The sequence below is a fragment of the Suillus discolor genome (assembly GCF_016758755.1).
Source record: "Suillus discolor strain FC423 chromosome Unknown F5147scaffold_49, whole genome shotgun sequence".
Taxonomy (NCBI): Eukaryota; Fungi; Basidiomycota; class Agaricomycetes; order Boletales; family Suillaceae; genus Suillus; species Suillus discolor.
In genome coordinates, this window is record NW_024541296.1 from 291986 (window position 1) to 307432 (window position 15447).

Consider the following 15447-nt stretch of genomic DNA (forward strand, 5'->3'; position numbering starts at 1 on the left):
CGACATCTTTATGCTAAGTATGTCTGCTTACATCCCACAAGGAGAAGATTCAGTATCGCCGATCTAATCGCTCATCATCCAAGGATTTTTGGGCAATATGCCTCATAACCCATCAATAGCTGTATCTCTGCGCACACTGGAGCATTACTGCCTCATTCGCCTCCGGAAACCATCATTCAGCATTGAAGCATTTTCAAAGGTGATATGTGATTCGTACTCAGTATGTCAAGTTATCAATTCTATCATATTTACTAACAGGTGTCCAGATACCTTTCCACCGCATGTACTGTACTATATTATCCGAGATGTTTGACATTTACCTTTCTATCCTCCAAGATGTTGATAGACAGGTCTCGGTAGCCCTTGGACGTGATTCCCCTGATTGGCGCGTGCTGAATGCCTGTCCCCCATGCTCGTACGAGCTGTAAGACGAACCACCGCTCAAGTTCAGGCGGATGTATGTCATAGATGGAGGAAACTCTGCCAAGCGCATGGCGACCCTTGGCAATTGACAATGCGGTGATACTCATGTCTACACAGAATGTGACTACCTTCTCCCCCAGGATTTCATCAACACCTTCAGCCATGAAGTCCGCACTTGCCCCACACCTGCTGAACCTGTGCCCTTACATAATGACCCTGACAACGAGGACCTTGCTGTATCAGACATTGTGAACAATGTGAATGCCACTGACTGCAGTAAAAATTGGAAGGCAGCTGCGTCAGATGAGAAAAAGAGAATGTGGGCCATATTTGAGGAGACTGGCATATTTGTTGGCGCCTGCAGACATGGGCTCATCCTATGGTACACTGATATGATGAGGAGTGGGGAACTGTACATATTTTTAATCACAGCGTGACCTCACTGAACCTTCCCTCAGGGCCAAATATCTGCTTGCCATAGTCGCCAAGGTTCTTGCCATCATCGGAAATCATACCCTTGGTGCCTACAACATAGGCTGTGGATTTTCTGCAATGGTCAAGGCGAGTTCACTGGGACCGGCCTTCACAGAGCAGGAGTCACATTTGTGCATTGACTCCTTCCATAGATTCGCTGTAGGGATTCATTTCTGGCTAGGCTTGTAGAGACTGTTTTTACCTTACCTTATGTTGGCACTTTGTAGCTTACATAAGGAAGTTACCTTTTCACCAGTTACTAGTATGAGTCTGAGTCTTGAGCAGTTTTTATGACATTTCCTCTCCTCTGAGCCTTGAGCCTGGTCCAGAAACCCTTTAGGGTCGAATAGCAGCTAGGTTCTGCAAGACCCAACATTGTTCAGACTCACCATCTGAATTGTTGTACCTTCATCGCGCATAACTATATCTGCCAAACTCAACATCATCCTCTCAGAATTGAGGGTGCTGGTCTTGAGGACTTTGGAGCTACAAAACATATTTTCAGTGCATCGAATGTGCTTGCGCCTGTCATTCGCTATGCTAGTTCATACCGCCACCATGTTTTCCTGGACCTTTTTTCGCACAGTGGGATGAAGAGAAGTATATGAACCTTGGTACTATGTTACTCAATAACTATTGCCAGGCACTGCACATCATATCGACCGATACTCTGGCATTGAGGGAGGCCATGGCCTCCCTCAACATTCAGCAAGGGAACATTGAGCAGTGGCATTCAGAAGAGATTGAGTATTTCCACGCTCTCAGGCAAGAGCCTGAGTGGGATGTGCACGCTGTTGTGTATGTGGAGTTACTTCAACAGCTACAAGAAGCAGAGTGTGTGCTTTTGATTGTTAGCTTTATTCTGCTGATGGGTTTCACAGTGCTCAGGCCTCAGCAGGCTTTACTTCCTTTGTTTCTACCGCCCCCGAGAACTATCAATTCAGAGCACCATCTGATGGAGAATCCAACTTCTATGCTGCAAATCTGTCGCAAATGCACAAGCTGGAGACTCAGCGACAGTGTGCAGCCGAAAGACTCGATGCTACATGTCATGACGTTGTAACCATGGAGGTGAAGCTAGGAATTACGCATTGTTGGCAGCCATCATCCCTGGAGTACCAAGAAACCCTCAAATATATGTGCGTTTGCAAGTATCACAAGGCATTGGATAATCTTCAATGCCTTGTTGTCCAGTGTCTGTTCGAGTTGCAGAGACTTAACGTCTCACAAACAGGTATGTTCCTTTTTTCTTTGTTGATGTGTAACTCAATTCACATAGCATACAAAATGCACACACATATTGCCAAGTCTCTTCAAGCATGCTGCCATGCCATTCAAAATGCAGTTCAGAAGTACAATGACACTGCTTCAGAACTACAACCCCTGTGACCGGCACTTGAATGGTCCAAGGTCTCGCATTACAGCTTCCTTGAGGAATTTAACCTTCTCCACGAAACTCAACAGGACATTCGCAACAAACCATGGGCAAAGCCTGCTATTCAGGAGACGATGTGTCAGCATCTTCACATCTTACGTGCTAAGGAGGAGATACTTAGATGTAATGTTGAAGTTCGCCGTCTGCAGACTGCTATATCGGCTGAGGATCAAATGTTTGTGCGCACCCTTGCCAGCCTCAAAGCTTTGCCCATATATGTTGCCGTTGATGCCTTTTGCACTCAGCGTTGTCATATCAATGTTCACATTCTCTCCTGCATTACTCAGATTCAAGCTCTCGAAGGTTTCACTGGAGACACATCATGTGGCATCAGAGTTGGTGGGGGGGGGGGGTATCACCCATCATAAATGCAGCAAAAGTATTACAGCAGAATGAAGATTATGACGAGGGACAAGATGAAGATGACGATGGAAATGAGAGGGACATTGGGACACTTGTAGATTACATCTCGGACATGGTGCTGCACTGATTGTGGTTGCATAGTTTTGTGAACTCATATCATGGTTTCATATGTGCACTTGATCTCATTCTAAGACATGACAGAGCATCGTCTACAAAAACTCAAAGATTCAAATGCTCAATCTGATGGGGCATCGCTTATGAAAACTCAAAGGTTCAAATGCTCAATCCGAAGGAGCTCTGCCTATGAAAACTCAAAGGTTCCAATGCTTAATCCAACAGAGCATCGTCTACGAAAACTCAAAGGTTCCAATGCTCAATCCAACAGAGCATCATCTATGAAAACTCAAAGGTTCAAATGTTCAATCTGCCTAGAAAGTCACTACTGTCATAGCCAATCACTGATCAACACGGTCTAATGTGTGCTTTAAGTTCACTCTGATCACAGTCCCACCACCCACTTCAAAGCTGTTGATCGTCACATTGATCGTCTTCATTTCTCTCCAGTATTTACTACAAGTGGGTTCTCTACCGCTTATATTTTATATTCTTGTCTTCAATCTATCTATCCTTGATCTGTGCATGTCTACTGATCTTAACTCTCACTGGGCCATGATTGGCGGCTCAAATCCTGGTGTTTTCAAGATACAGCCATCCATTACCTGTGGCTTTTGAAGTCCCCCCTTCCCAGTACCCATTAAATGTCACTTGTTGGCACAGGCTATGAAGGTCTACGATACACTACAACATCTTATTGAAAACATCAATGATGATACTCCTGCAATTGACGCTGCGTGCATTTTTTACCAATCGGCTGATGTTGCAGCACTTTTGAAGGATGAGGTGATGAAATTCTACATGGTGCTTGTTGGCTATCAGTCAGGTATCTTTTTGAGTTGGTGAGTACCAATATTTGTTTCGAATTCTTTGTGTTCATGATCGCTATAAGGCTGGAGTGCAATGCCTCTGTATCAGGCTTTTCAATACCAGTCTTCAAGAAGGAACACAATCTTCAAGATGCTCTGGAATGGATTATCACCAAAGGTCACCGTCTTGGCAATGCCAGAGACCTAGCCAGTCCGGCGGGACCTAGCTTGACGTTTCCCCGTCTTTCTTTAAGTCAGTAACCCTCTTCTCTATGTGTGAATTGCAAACTAATATGGACTTTTTATGCAGATGATGATAGGGATGTGCCATCCAGCCCTCATATATCTCTCACATCACCAGCTTCAACCAGGGAGATGACGCCGTCCAACCCTTGTACCCTTCCGGCAATATCAGCTTCAACCAGGGTTGTGCTATCCAGCCCTCGTGCCTCTCCGCTAACACCTCATGTCCCTTCAGCTTGTGCTTGGAAGAAGCCAGCTGCAACTTCAAGATCTACTACCATATTATCTCCTGAATCCCCTCTGCTATATCAGTATCTGCGGGAGATTGATGGTATCTACGGGGAGCTTTGCCAGCCACTCTTCAATGACACACCAATGCTGTCATTTGGGCTGATGGCTGATTGGTACTTGCAAGCACATGGATACATGGCAAAAGCAATCCTGCACATCACATGTGCTCACAACTCAAGTGCCTCATGCATTGAATTTGTAAAGGCTGTTACTGACGGCATGCCTATCGCAGAAGCTCATTTTCTCTGGGGACTCATTACCTGTGATAATGCCTTCACAGATAAAAGACTTTAGACTATGCATTGCTGCCAGAGATAGTCACGTGGCCTCACAATATTTTCATGCTGTCTATTCGCTTGGTGTTCGCTACAACTTTTCCTTCTGTACACTAGTCATGGTGAAGCCTACTGCTGAGAATGCACTTCACTGCTATGCTGCATCTATGCGAAAAATTTTGACTGCTAAAACATGGACTCCTTAACGTCATTGTACGAAGGAATGCATCAAGAAATCAGCCTCTCAGAAAGCCCTCTTGAAAATGAGGTGCACGCAGTTCATGGTAGACTATACCACAAAGTTAGCAGAAGCAAGACAGGTTGTCATGGATCAAGCCACAGCATTGCAAGAGAGGTTTGGTCGTCATTCCATTGAGTATTACTATGAAGAAATTATGCAACAATCACATCTATTGAAGAAAACACGGAAGGTGAATAAATGGAATGTGTTCATCAAGCAAGAAGTTCAATGCATCAACTCAGGTATGTTCTGAATTGTTTCCCTCATGTTTTACTGTCAAATCTGATGACATTTTCAACCAGACTTACCTGCTGGCGAGAAGCGCCACAAGGCATCTGAACTCATGCCCAACATTCACACTCGTTAAAAGGCGATGTCAGCAGGGGAGCAAGAGACTGCAACAGCCGGTGGAATTCAGTCTATTATTGAGCAGTGGGAGATGAAAGGATATGCTATTCACAACACCATGATTAGTGTGTTTGCTGACGCACAAAGGACTTTGGAGTCAATTGACTGAGAGGTACAGTCCATGTTATCTTTTATTTCGTAGTATGAGTTCAGCAGCTTATGACTAGGTCTAGCTCAATGCTTTGCATGCTCAAACAGGCATGGAATTTATCTTGCTTGGGGTACACGGAGACACCAAGCATTGGAACCAACCACACATCTTTTACACAGCTCAAGGAGCTGACTTCTTCGACTATTGCATCAAGTCTTCCTTAGCAAGCATTGCATTTCGTTTCAAAGGGTTTTGTATTGCCGGGATCCAAGGTATGTTCGTTTCGTTGGATATTCAATTTTGTCTCATTCACTATGTACAGGCCTTGCAATGACTCATGTCGAAGAAGTTCTGGACTTGAAGAAGACACTCAGTGAGCTTATTTTACGAAAGCTTCACAAGTTTTCTTTTACTTTAGATCCTTTGATAATTTACTGACATTTTTTTTGTCTAGAAACTGCCGCTGCTCCTGCGCAGGTCTTGCGCATGTACTACACTAACTTTGATAGCAACATATTGTGTTGTGCTCGAGAACTGGCCGCTTTCAAAATTTTGCTGCCCTGGAGACATCAACTCACGGAATGAGCTTCGAGTGCTCCACCATGCATGGGATATGGGCACCACTCGTTTTTGACAACTTACAGAGGATGAGTTCGAAGAGTCGGAGTCAGAGAGATTCCAAGCAGCACTGGGCAAGAACTCAAACTGCAAAGATCATGATGTCTCCGCTCCAATCTCCAACACAGAAACACCTACACCATCTCTTGAGTCAACCAATACTGCCCCAGTGCTCTCGCCTACCACTCAACCCGACCCAACAACATGAGGTACAAAGTGCTCATCAAATGTGATGACTGTTGTTTTTGCAGCATCTGGAGAGGGCATCCCTGTGCAAAAGAAGGCTAGGAAGGAACAGTCGGACAAAGGAAGGAAGGGTGGACAAAGGAAGGACAGGGCTTCAGCCCTAGCTAATGCCTAGATGTGTTTTTATTTCATCTCACTGTTTTTGCTCGTTATTGTCTTCCTGTAGTGTTGTTGTCTACTCCCTCTGTCTTAGTTTGGTTCCCAATTAATTCTGATGTTATATTGTTCAAAAGAGTGGAAAAAAAATGGCATAAATTAATAGAGAAATGAGTGACATATGTGAGCTTGCTGTGGAGAACAGCGAGCGAAGGGTGTTTGGCAATGTGCTGCCTGATTTGGAAGCATTGTGCATGACGACTACCAAATTGGGTATGTTTGCGCTTGTCATATGTAGTGGCTATTTACCGGGTTACATGCTCTAGCGTTCATATTTCCTAAGGTAAGATATTCAGAATTTATTGCACAGTTATTGGCAGTGTATGGGATTTGTGAATTCTATTCTAAGAAGCCTGACATCCCCACCTGTGTATAGCAAGCTTCTTAGGTAAGGTTTATGTGAGGTCGAGGTGCATTCAACAAGTTTCAAGCTTTTTGCACTCCAATAGAAACAGATTTTGATTCTGTTATGACAGCCACTTAGCTTAATACAACTGTGATCAGCTTGCAAGCAAACCGACCATGAGCAAATTTCAAGGTGTGTTTTCATAGAAAATGAATTTTATCACTGGCAGGTTTCAAACCTGCACAGTCCAAGAGAAACAGATTTTGACTCATAACATACTAAATATTCTGAGGCCTACCTTGAGCCAATTCTTAAGTTACACTAGCTGGTACACGGTTATCAGTCATCTAGTGTAGTTTTGTCATTCTCTTTATGACACAGGATATCTTTTCTGTGGGGAGAATTCAAAGCACTGTGGCTACAACAATTCAGATGGGTGGATACTGAACAATGTGTTGGGTCTTGCTTGCCTAAGCCACTATGCTTGTGGTGACAACTGTGTTTGACCCTAAAGGAGAAGAAAGTGCAGCAGAGATCTAGGAATTGGCGCAGAGGGTGCCACAAATTTCTATAGGGACAGTATATATTTCATATACATCCTCCCTATTCATTACTTTACCTTTCTATCTTCCTGTAGGATGAAGGTCATCCAATATTAGTAGTTCCTTGTTGAATTCTGAAATATCATTCTGTCACTATCCAAAATACTTGAAACATCTGAAAGTAACTCAACATTTATTTCTTCAACATTACCTGTGATTCCAACACATTTCTGACCTAACTCTCCACATACCACCTGACACAAAAGGTTTGGATCCAATATTTCCACTCTAGACTAGTCATTATTAACTTTGGACCACTCATAATGACTCAATATTTGAAATGTTCTAGGATGACTTGTTCACTTCTCAAATATTCCCATCTACAAACTTTCTCCACTCAAATATCTGATTAATCCATGTCATCTGACTAAGCTATTGACCATTTAGGAACTGTTGATATGTTGAATCATTATCTTAAGTATTTTTCAAAACATACAGGAAGTTGTGAGGAATGTGTGAGAAAATGTAAGAGATCATGAGAAATGCTGAGTAATCAGTTGTGGCATATTTGACACTGATCTTTGAACCTTGCATTAGAGCCCAGACATGGGTGGTTCTACTAAGGATAGTGCAAAGGACTGATAGAATGAGTTAAGATATTATAGTGTTGCAAAATCTGGTCCTCTTATACTCCAATTTTTGGGGCACAGTCCATTCAGTGATTTCCATGTGTGGCAGATAGGATAGACAAGTTTGGGTATAACTATTTCATGGTTTCTCAGGCTAGTTGAATCTCCTTGGTGTGCTATTCATAACTGGAATTTGCCAAAATGGTGGAAAAAGGAACTCACATGGAATTGATTAAAAGTAGTTAATTTCAAAAAAATCTTCATGTGAAAGCAGGTGATTCTATCCTTATGGGGTGTTTTCTCATTTCCCATTATATTCAGATCAGGCATTAACAAACTTCTCAAATAATTTGCCTCCATAGTGTTGAGATGGTGCTAATTGCATTACTGCTACTAGTTGAAGCTCTCATTGATAGAGCATTAATGTTGTTTAAGGTGCAAAATTATTGGTCATAGAAAGAAACACTCTCATGTATGAGAAGTCTTAGAGTAAATTAATTGATATTAAGGATATGTTTTATAAGACCTTCTTCACACAGTGATTGTTTGTGAAGAGATAATAGAGATGCTTCTTGTGTTTTTAGAATAAGCAGCTTTAGTGGCAAATTAGTGGTCCAACAGGGCTTCCTCAAGTGTAGGCAGAAATATTTGGAAGATGATGGTTGTCATCATATGATATTTATCTGAATATTGGGGAAAAACTCGCAGTCTAGTGCAACACTGAAATTTGAGATTATTGTTCATTAACATGGTGTTTATTCTCTAATGGACCCAATGTGTTGCTTGTAATGATACATAACTCGCAAATCTATTGTGGCATAAGGGTGTTGCTAACGCTAGATTGCTGGTATTAGGTGTGAAGAGTAGACACATTCCGCAGTGTTCAATGCATAAACAAGATCAAAGGTGCTTGCTAATTCAAAGGGTAACTCTTCCATTTCTTCTGTGATTTTACTATCCTCCTCATCGTCCTCTGTCCTGCAAATGGGCTGATTAAGGAGAGGAGGTCCAGTGATGTGAAATAGTTTGGTCTCAGATGCTCCAAGTATTTCAGTTCAATGTGCCAGAATATAGATAGTTGAATAAAATGGGTAGGAATGGTCAATATATATGGGACCACTCTTCCAGGGCCTTACCTGTGAATCTTAATGTCTGCCCATCCTTCTCTCAGTGTCATATCCTGTACCTATGCTTCATATCCAAACCCAAACCTTAAATCAGCGCTCATCCCCTTATGGTAATCACCTGTTTCCGGACATCCGGTTATCCCTATAACCGACTGTGCTTTATTTTCCATACCTGATTCATTTCTGTCTTCATTTTACTAAGTTCCGATACACTAGTGTTAGGTGTTCCACATGCTCCGTCCATAGCCTCACATAGCCTTGCACTACGCTGACTGATTCTCTGTTATGTCCTTTGTAGTATATAAATCCTGTAAAGTCTCTGTATTTCCTGAGTTCAAATATCATCTTAGATTCTGCTCATTCCCTCCTCTGTCTGACTTGAGTCTCTTCTCGTCGTCTCTGATAGTCTTAGGATCGACTCCTATTGACTTACCACCTCCACCTCTACCTTTGGTAGTCCTCCGCTGTTTCCTTTCTAGTTCGGACTTCATCCGGATTAGTCTTATCACTTGTTCCCAAACATCTGCTGGAATTCCTGTGCATTGGACTCCAGACTCTGGACATTGTCCTTTAGCCCTCGGAAGTTAGGGGCACATACTTGGGCAAGGGGCACAGCACACCAGCTGAAGCCAAGCCCTTCGGATCCAAACCATTGAGCACATTCTTAATATGTCATCTAGATGAATAATGTCATGGAGGCGGATACACTCCTGAGAGTAGATGTGGACATGACTGGCCATCCAGTGATGCTGAAAGAGCTGGGTACCAGGGTAAGGAGTAGTGGTAATGTATGCTTGAATGTCTAGGGGTGCAGCATTGTGCATGTTGAATTTGCCATAGAAGCTGTTCATAGTAGCTTAAGAATGCATAATATGACTTAGCTCAGCCAAAGTTGTCAATGACCTGCGACTTGCAGAGTTCTTTGACATGAGTGAAAAATATGATTAGTTTTTGATGTCCATTGATTAGCTATTGACATTGAGCCCAATCCTAGTAAGGAAATTTCCCTGACAGTGTTTAAGAATGACATGACCCGATGAATGGATATTAAGGTGGCAATTAAGAATTTGTCCCTTGTAGAGTGGCATTTAGGCAATTACATATTTTCAAACCATGTTTGGATAGGTTCTAACTTGTTCAGTGATTCCTAAGATCCATCCGTAATTCTGGTAGCAGACAAAACAGTCCTGAAGAATGTGTTCTTTCAAACCATAGGTATATAATGTTAGCTAAATGATAATAAGAATTTCTGTGGTCTGTACCAATATGAAGAAATAAAGTGACAAGCAATTGATGAAGCAAAAATTCCACTGTGTCGTGATTTGAGAACTTGTTAAGAAGTTGATAGTATGAGAATGGAGGCATGACAGATATTGTCTAATCCAAATTGGTACTACTATTTTATGAAATACTTGATATTGATTTATCCGATGAAGAATCAGATATGTCCAGGGTATTTTGGAAGCAAGCTGGTTTAGCTAAATTGCATATTGTGTATAGATGTAGTTGAAAATGGCCAGCTATGTTTCTCAATATGTAGAAAAAAGAATGACTGTGCCAAGGTGGCATATAATGTCTGTTAAGAATAGAGGAAGCCAAATTAGCTAGGTATAACGATAGTGATGTGGTCGTGTGGTCAACAACTTTGAAGTAGTAATCATCATTCTCTAAGAGATTCTCTGGTATCTCCTCACAAGATCCTTCAGGATAGTCTGCTGCTAGTAAATCCAGTACTGCTTGAATGTCTCCTTGCATCATCTACAGGTATACTGGCTCTAGCTGAGAACTTGTGAGAATTGCAAAAAGTGCCAAATTTGACCGACTTTTACCATAGAGCAATGACAGAAATTTGTAATATTAAGACAAAATTGCTGATATGCACATTTAAGGTGCCAGTGAAATGGAAGTTGAAAATGATGAAGAGACATAGTCAGAGTGATTGAAAGAATTGGCCTATTGGATCTGTCTTTCTGGACTTGTATATCCATGCATCCTCCATATACTCCCAGTATTCTGTCCACTACTCCAGTGTAGCAGTACATGAGTTATACTTGGTCTTCTGACACCAAGGTGTCCTTGAGCTGAATAGATTGATTGGAAAGGAGCTGAATATAAGTTGCTGTCTAATGATTCTGACTGAGCAGTGTTCCAGGGTATTCCTGGGTAATGAAAGTAGCATGAATAAAAGGGGGTGACATACTGCTAGCAGTGCTAAGTTGTGAAGATAGTTTGGTTGGAGATACAGCTGTCATAGATGGAAGACTTATAAAGGCTTTAGGATAGGGTTTGAAGAGAAATTAGAGTAGTCCAACTTGAATTAAGTTGCTGACAGATGAATTGAAAAAAATAGTATTAATGTAATCAGGTGTTATGCTAGTGTCCTCTGTATTATGTATGAGATGGTGATGTCATTGTGTTGTTCCTAATCTTTCAAATGTATTGAACATCATCCAAATAGCAATTGTCAGGTTCAAAAATTTGCATTCTGATTTGATGTAGACTTGGCAGGTGTCACTATTACATGTTTTGACAGTTGACTTGGTAATTTTGAATTGACAATGTCAATTTGACACTTCAAAATTTATTGATTGGACAAGTTGACATAATCCAAGGATTTGAATTGGTACCTATGTCATTTAAGATATTTGGACATAGCTTAAATGCCATCTCCTCCTTTGGAATATTCAGGTTCATTGAATTTGAACCTTAAATGAAATGTTCTAATATGAATAGGCTAAATGTATTGTCCTGCATCCCTGAGAGAATTCATTAAGACTTATAACTTTGCAACTTATAGGAGTCCCACTATAAAGTCCCACACAAACACTATATGTCTTTGGCTCTAATAGTCCCTTCAAAATGTGTACAAACAATTGTAGGTAGCTTTGTCAAGAAACCGAATTAAATTCCAAGCTTAGTACATCATACAGCAAATAACAACAAACAAACATGATTCATAGGGAACAATAAACTGATACTAAGGATGGGACACATAATGCATGAAACACTACTAATGTGAGTTCTGATAGAACAAGGGCCTATAGTAGCACAAACACAAACAAGCAAGATTAAGTAAACAATACACAAGAATCCAAATGAAAACACTTTTCCACGCTGATGACCAAGATGAGGATGAGTGACATGCATTATCTTGATAAGCAAACATAAATGTTAGAGTTTTTTTCAGCTAACTTGCAACAGGACGACTTGTCAGAAATTGGGAGATCCAGACCATTGAATACTAATATACTCAAGCACAAACAAATAGGCAAAAAGACTTGCATGACACAACTAATACACTTGACGATGAGAGACACAGATACTGAATGATGGGGAGATGCATCTCCCAAAGAGAGCGAGTTGAAAAATTATGCATTCAAAACATTGTCATAATGCTATGTGTCCTCTTATGTGCTAACAGGACCAGGTCAGATTATTATGAAGTCTTGACAATGCTTGCATTTGTGGAGTGCCAGGATGCTTCCAAGACTTGAGTAAGGTCTGATGTTAGTATGAAAGAGGCTGTCAAGAAGGAGTTCTTGCAAAAGGATGTGTACTACATCTTTATCTGGTGCTGTCAGCTGTAGGACATGGTCAATCATGTTAGAAGTATATTTATAGCCATAGAAATGGAAATAGCCTGCTGCCAAATGCAGATAAGTGAATTATTGACAAGTGATGAATAGGTTGCAGAAGGGTGAGGTCTGGAGGAGGAATGTGGCATGATTGACCTATGCAGGCAGTGCTTTGTTGTCCTCAATGAGGATGAGACACACTTCGATTTCATTACAGTCTTTAGACTATTCTGGAGTTAGCATGGCATGAACCACTGAGAGAAATTCAAAATGAATACAATGAAGGTTTTGCCAACTTCACATGAGTTATGAGCATTGAGCTTGAAACAAATGTGTGCTACTGTAAGATTTAGAGTGTGGATAGAGTTTGGGCAAAAGATACGGTTGAATGGAAGGACAATATGATAGTCTTACCCACAATGAACTCCTTGAAAGGGTTCAGTAATGTTTACAACATAGGTAGGAGTGGTCAGCAACCATTATGTTAGATAGAGGTTCAAATAATAGATAGGCAATGATGTCAGACATAGCTCTGTATTCCACCATGAGATGGTTAGTGGCAATAAGCACATCACCTAAAGGAAGGCAAGGGTTGCAGGTAGGCAAATGATAATTAAAGAACATGTCATTCATGATTTTGTCTTCTGGTGAGACATAATCAGATGAACTTATCAAAGATGAGTCATCACTAGAGCTAACATCTTCATCCGAGCTGTTGATGAAGTGGTCAGCAACGGACACCTGTAACATAGGAGCTGGCAGTATGATGAACAGAGAAAAGAGGTCAGAGAAACACTTGGACATAGTTGGGAAAGAGGGTGAATAACATTCATAAGCTTCAACATGTGGGAAGAGCTGAGTTGTCCTAGGGATCCTGAGATTTAGGGATGGCTACTGCTCTGAGAAGGGTGTGGAGGTACAAGTTGGTGGAACCGGTGCGAAGGGTGCATGGCCTGAGTCCATCTGAATGCTAGAGTGAGTGTCTGAGAAGGCTTGAGGCTGGTTAGATATAGGAAGGAAGCAAAAACTAAACAGCATACTAAAAATAAGCCTATTGAAGGGGTCTCCAGCCTCCATACACCTGGTTGCAGGAATAAGAGTGACCTGTACTGGTGAGGTAAATCATGGAAAAGTGAGAAGGAACTTGCGGGTCCGGGAACAGACCAGGAGTAGATGGCTGCAGTTGCTGCAGGAGGAGAGAGTCTGAGCCAGCTGACTTAGTCTTAAGATTGACCAAAGTTCCCTCTCCTAGGGAAAGGGAAGAAATAGGTTGCCTTCCAATATGTGGTGGAGGTGGCAGAAGTGTTGGGAGTCTAATGTTGTTGGTGATTGGCGAACTGAGGGAAAACTTACTGTTCTCATGGTTGGTGGCAGGCATGTGACTTCTTCATATAGTGTAATCAGTAATTCTAGGTTGGGCGCTTCTTTAAATACTAGATTTGGAAATGTTAGGTAGGTGCTATTGGTTTGTTCAATTAAACTGACTCTATTTTCGGATTGCCAAGATTATCCTAACAATAGATCAAAAAGTGCATTCTCATTGAGTAACATGTTTCCTATTGTTCTAATGTTTCCTATTTCAATTAGGATACCCCAGATTATTCCTTGAAGAGTTCCAATTCCACTGTTTGCATCTCAAAGACTGGTTCAGTGTTCTATATCTGGAGGTAATCCTAACCCTTGCTTGTATATAGAAGTATCTAAAATATTTATCTTACTTTCAGTATCATAGATAGCTTGTACTTTGGGCTGATTTCCATATCAATGTAAATTAATTCTCCACATGTTCTTAACTTCTGATTCTGAGAAAGAAAAGTCTCCACAATTGTCTGGTCTTTTCTGGCTTTGGGTTTGATTAAATCCATCAAACTTCCGGATGAATCTTTAGATACAGCTAATATTTCTCGAGCTGTCAGCTGAATTAGGCTATTTAAAATTTGATCTAATAATAGCTTCGGGTCCACTCTAGCAGCTAAATCATATATTCTTGGTATATGTTTTGGCTCTTCCCAGTTGGGTCTGGGAACTGACACCTTGGGTGCAACACCCAAAGTCTGTATATTATTCTGTACATACCCTTTCTCTATTGTCCTTCCATTCCTTTGTCCTCACCACTGAGGTATCTTCATTATTGCTTTGTCATTGTTTGTATCATAACACAGCTGTTGTGTGTTCACTGGTGTTAAATGCACTAGCGGGACAAGGAGTTCAAGGGTAAACCTAGTAAGATTAAAGTAAGGAACGTCTACTTTAATCTTCGACCTTATATAAGGCTACTCTTCGTATCTAAGCTCAGCCTAAAGCTGGGTTCTAATCTGCTTATCTACATGAGTCAGAGATAGCGTGCATGAGGCGGGCTTCTATCGTAGATAGGATCCATGAGGCATCCTTCTATCAGTACATGAGGCAGCACGAGGCTTGCCTTCTATCTTGATAACATAAATAGGTCTTCTAGACCTATGTCGTCATGTGTCGTCACGTGCGGTCCAGACCGCTTATCTAAGCCGGCAGTTGCCGCTTATCGTCTATCATCATCTATCGTCATCTATCGTCATAGAGCTGGTGAGACTCCGGTATCGTCTATAGCCGTGTGGTGGCAGAGGGCTGTCTTGCTGGCAGGGGACTCATGCCATGTTACTGTAACACCTCATCATGTGCTCGCTGCTTTGTTTCCATTTCTTTGACTGGCATTGGCACATAGGGCTACACTTCAGTTGCCCTCTTTCATAAGTTATTTCTCATGTTTACCATATCTGACAATTTCTTCATATTGTTAGAATCAAATTCTCTTTGTGGGGTGCGCCAGGACCAGGGTATACTCTTGCTGGTTCCTCAAACCATTGCTAATTCTCATTGTAAGTCTGTCTGCTGCTGATTATCTTGTCCGCTGATATGTTGTTTTCTTCTTTCAGTTCTTCTATCTGACTGTCCCTAGATCCTGAGGGATGAATAGTATGTTTGGTCCTGTTGCCCTCTGGGCACTCAAAGGTATGTTCTCTTTTATTTTTCGATCTTCAACATGCTGACAATGTTCTTTCTTC

The 15447-nt window shown here is 41.5% G+C and overlaps 4 protein-coding genes across 4 annotated transcripts; 3 read left to right on the forward strand and 1 right to left on the reverse strand.

Moving 5' to 3' along the window:
- Positions 1-97: 97 nt before the first annotated feature.
- F5147DRAFT_746939 (uncharacterized protein) lies at positions 98-2700 on the forward strand (the record flags this gene model as incomplete). Its single annotated transcript, XM_041439896.1, has 10 exons — positions 98-220; positions 267-424; positions 452-461; positions 564-835; positions 882-1056; positions 1281-1457; positions 1484-1731; positions 1779-2131; positions 2216-2282; positions 2322-2700. The coding sequence occupies 10 exons, from the start codon at positions 98-100 to the stop codon at positions 2698-2700; spliced, it is 1962 nt and encodes a 653-aa protein (XP_041290048.1).
- A 775-nt stretch (positions 2701-3475) lies between these two features.
- Positions 3476-4446, forward strand: F5147DRAFT_776540 (uncharacterized protein; the record flags this gene model as incomplete). Its single annotated transcript, XM_041441867.1, has 3 exons — positions 3476-3651; positions 3702-3871; positions 3929-4446. The coding sequence occupies 3 exons, from the start codon at positions 3476-3478 to the stop codon at positions 4444-4446; spliced, it is 864 nt and encodes a 287-aa protein (XP_041290049.1).
- A 307-nt stretch (positions 4447-4753) lies between these two features.
- F5147DRAFT_776541 (uncharacterized protein) lies at positions 4754-5035 on the forward strand (the record flags this gene model as incomplete). The annotated part of the gene is made up of 2 exons (XM_041441868.1): positions 4754-4910; positions 4971-5035. The coding sequence occupies 2 exons, from the start codon at positions 4754-4756 to the stop codon at positions 5033-5035; spliced, it is 222 nt and encodes a 73-aa protein (XP_041290050.1).
- Positions 5036-14256: 9221 nt separating this feature from the next.
- F5147DRAFT_558428 (uncharacterized protein) lies at positions 14257-14604 on the reverse strand (the record flags this gene model as incomplete). Its single annotated transcript, XM_041430546.1, is given in 2 exon segments — positions 14257-14506; positions 14522-14604. Coding segments are annotated over 2 exon segments (333 nt in total), but the record flags the coding sequence as incomplete, so codon positions are not given.
- Between the last annotated feature and the right edge of the window lie 843 nt (positions 14605-15447).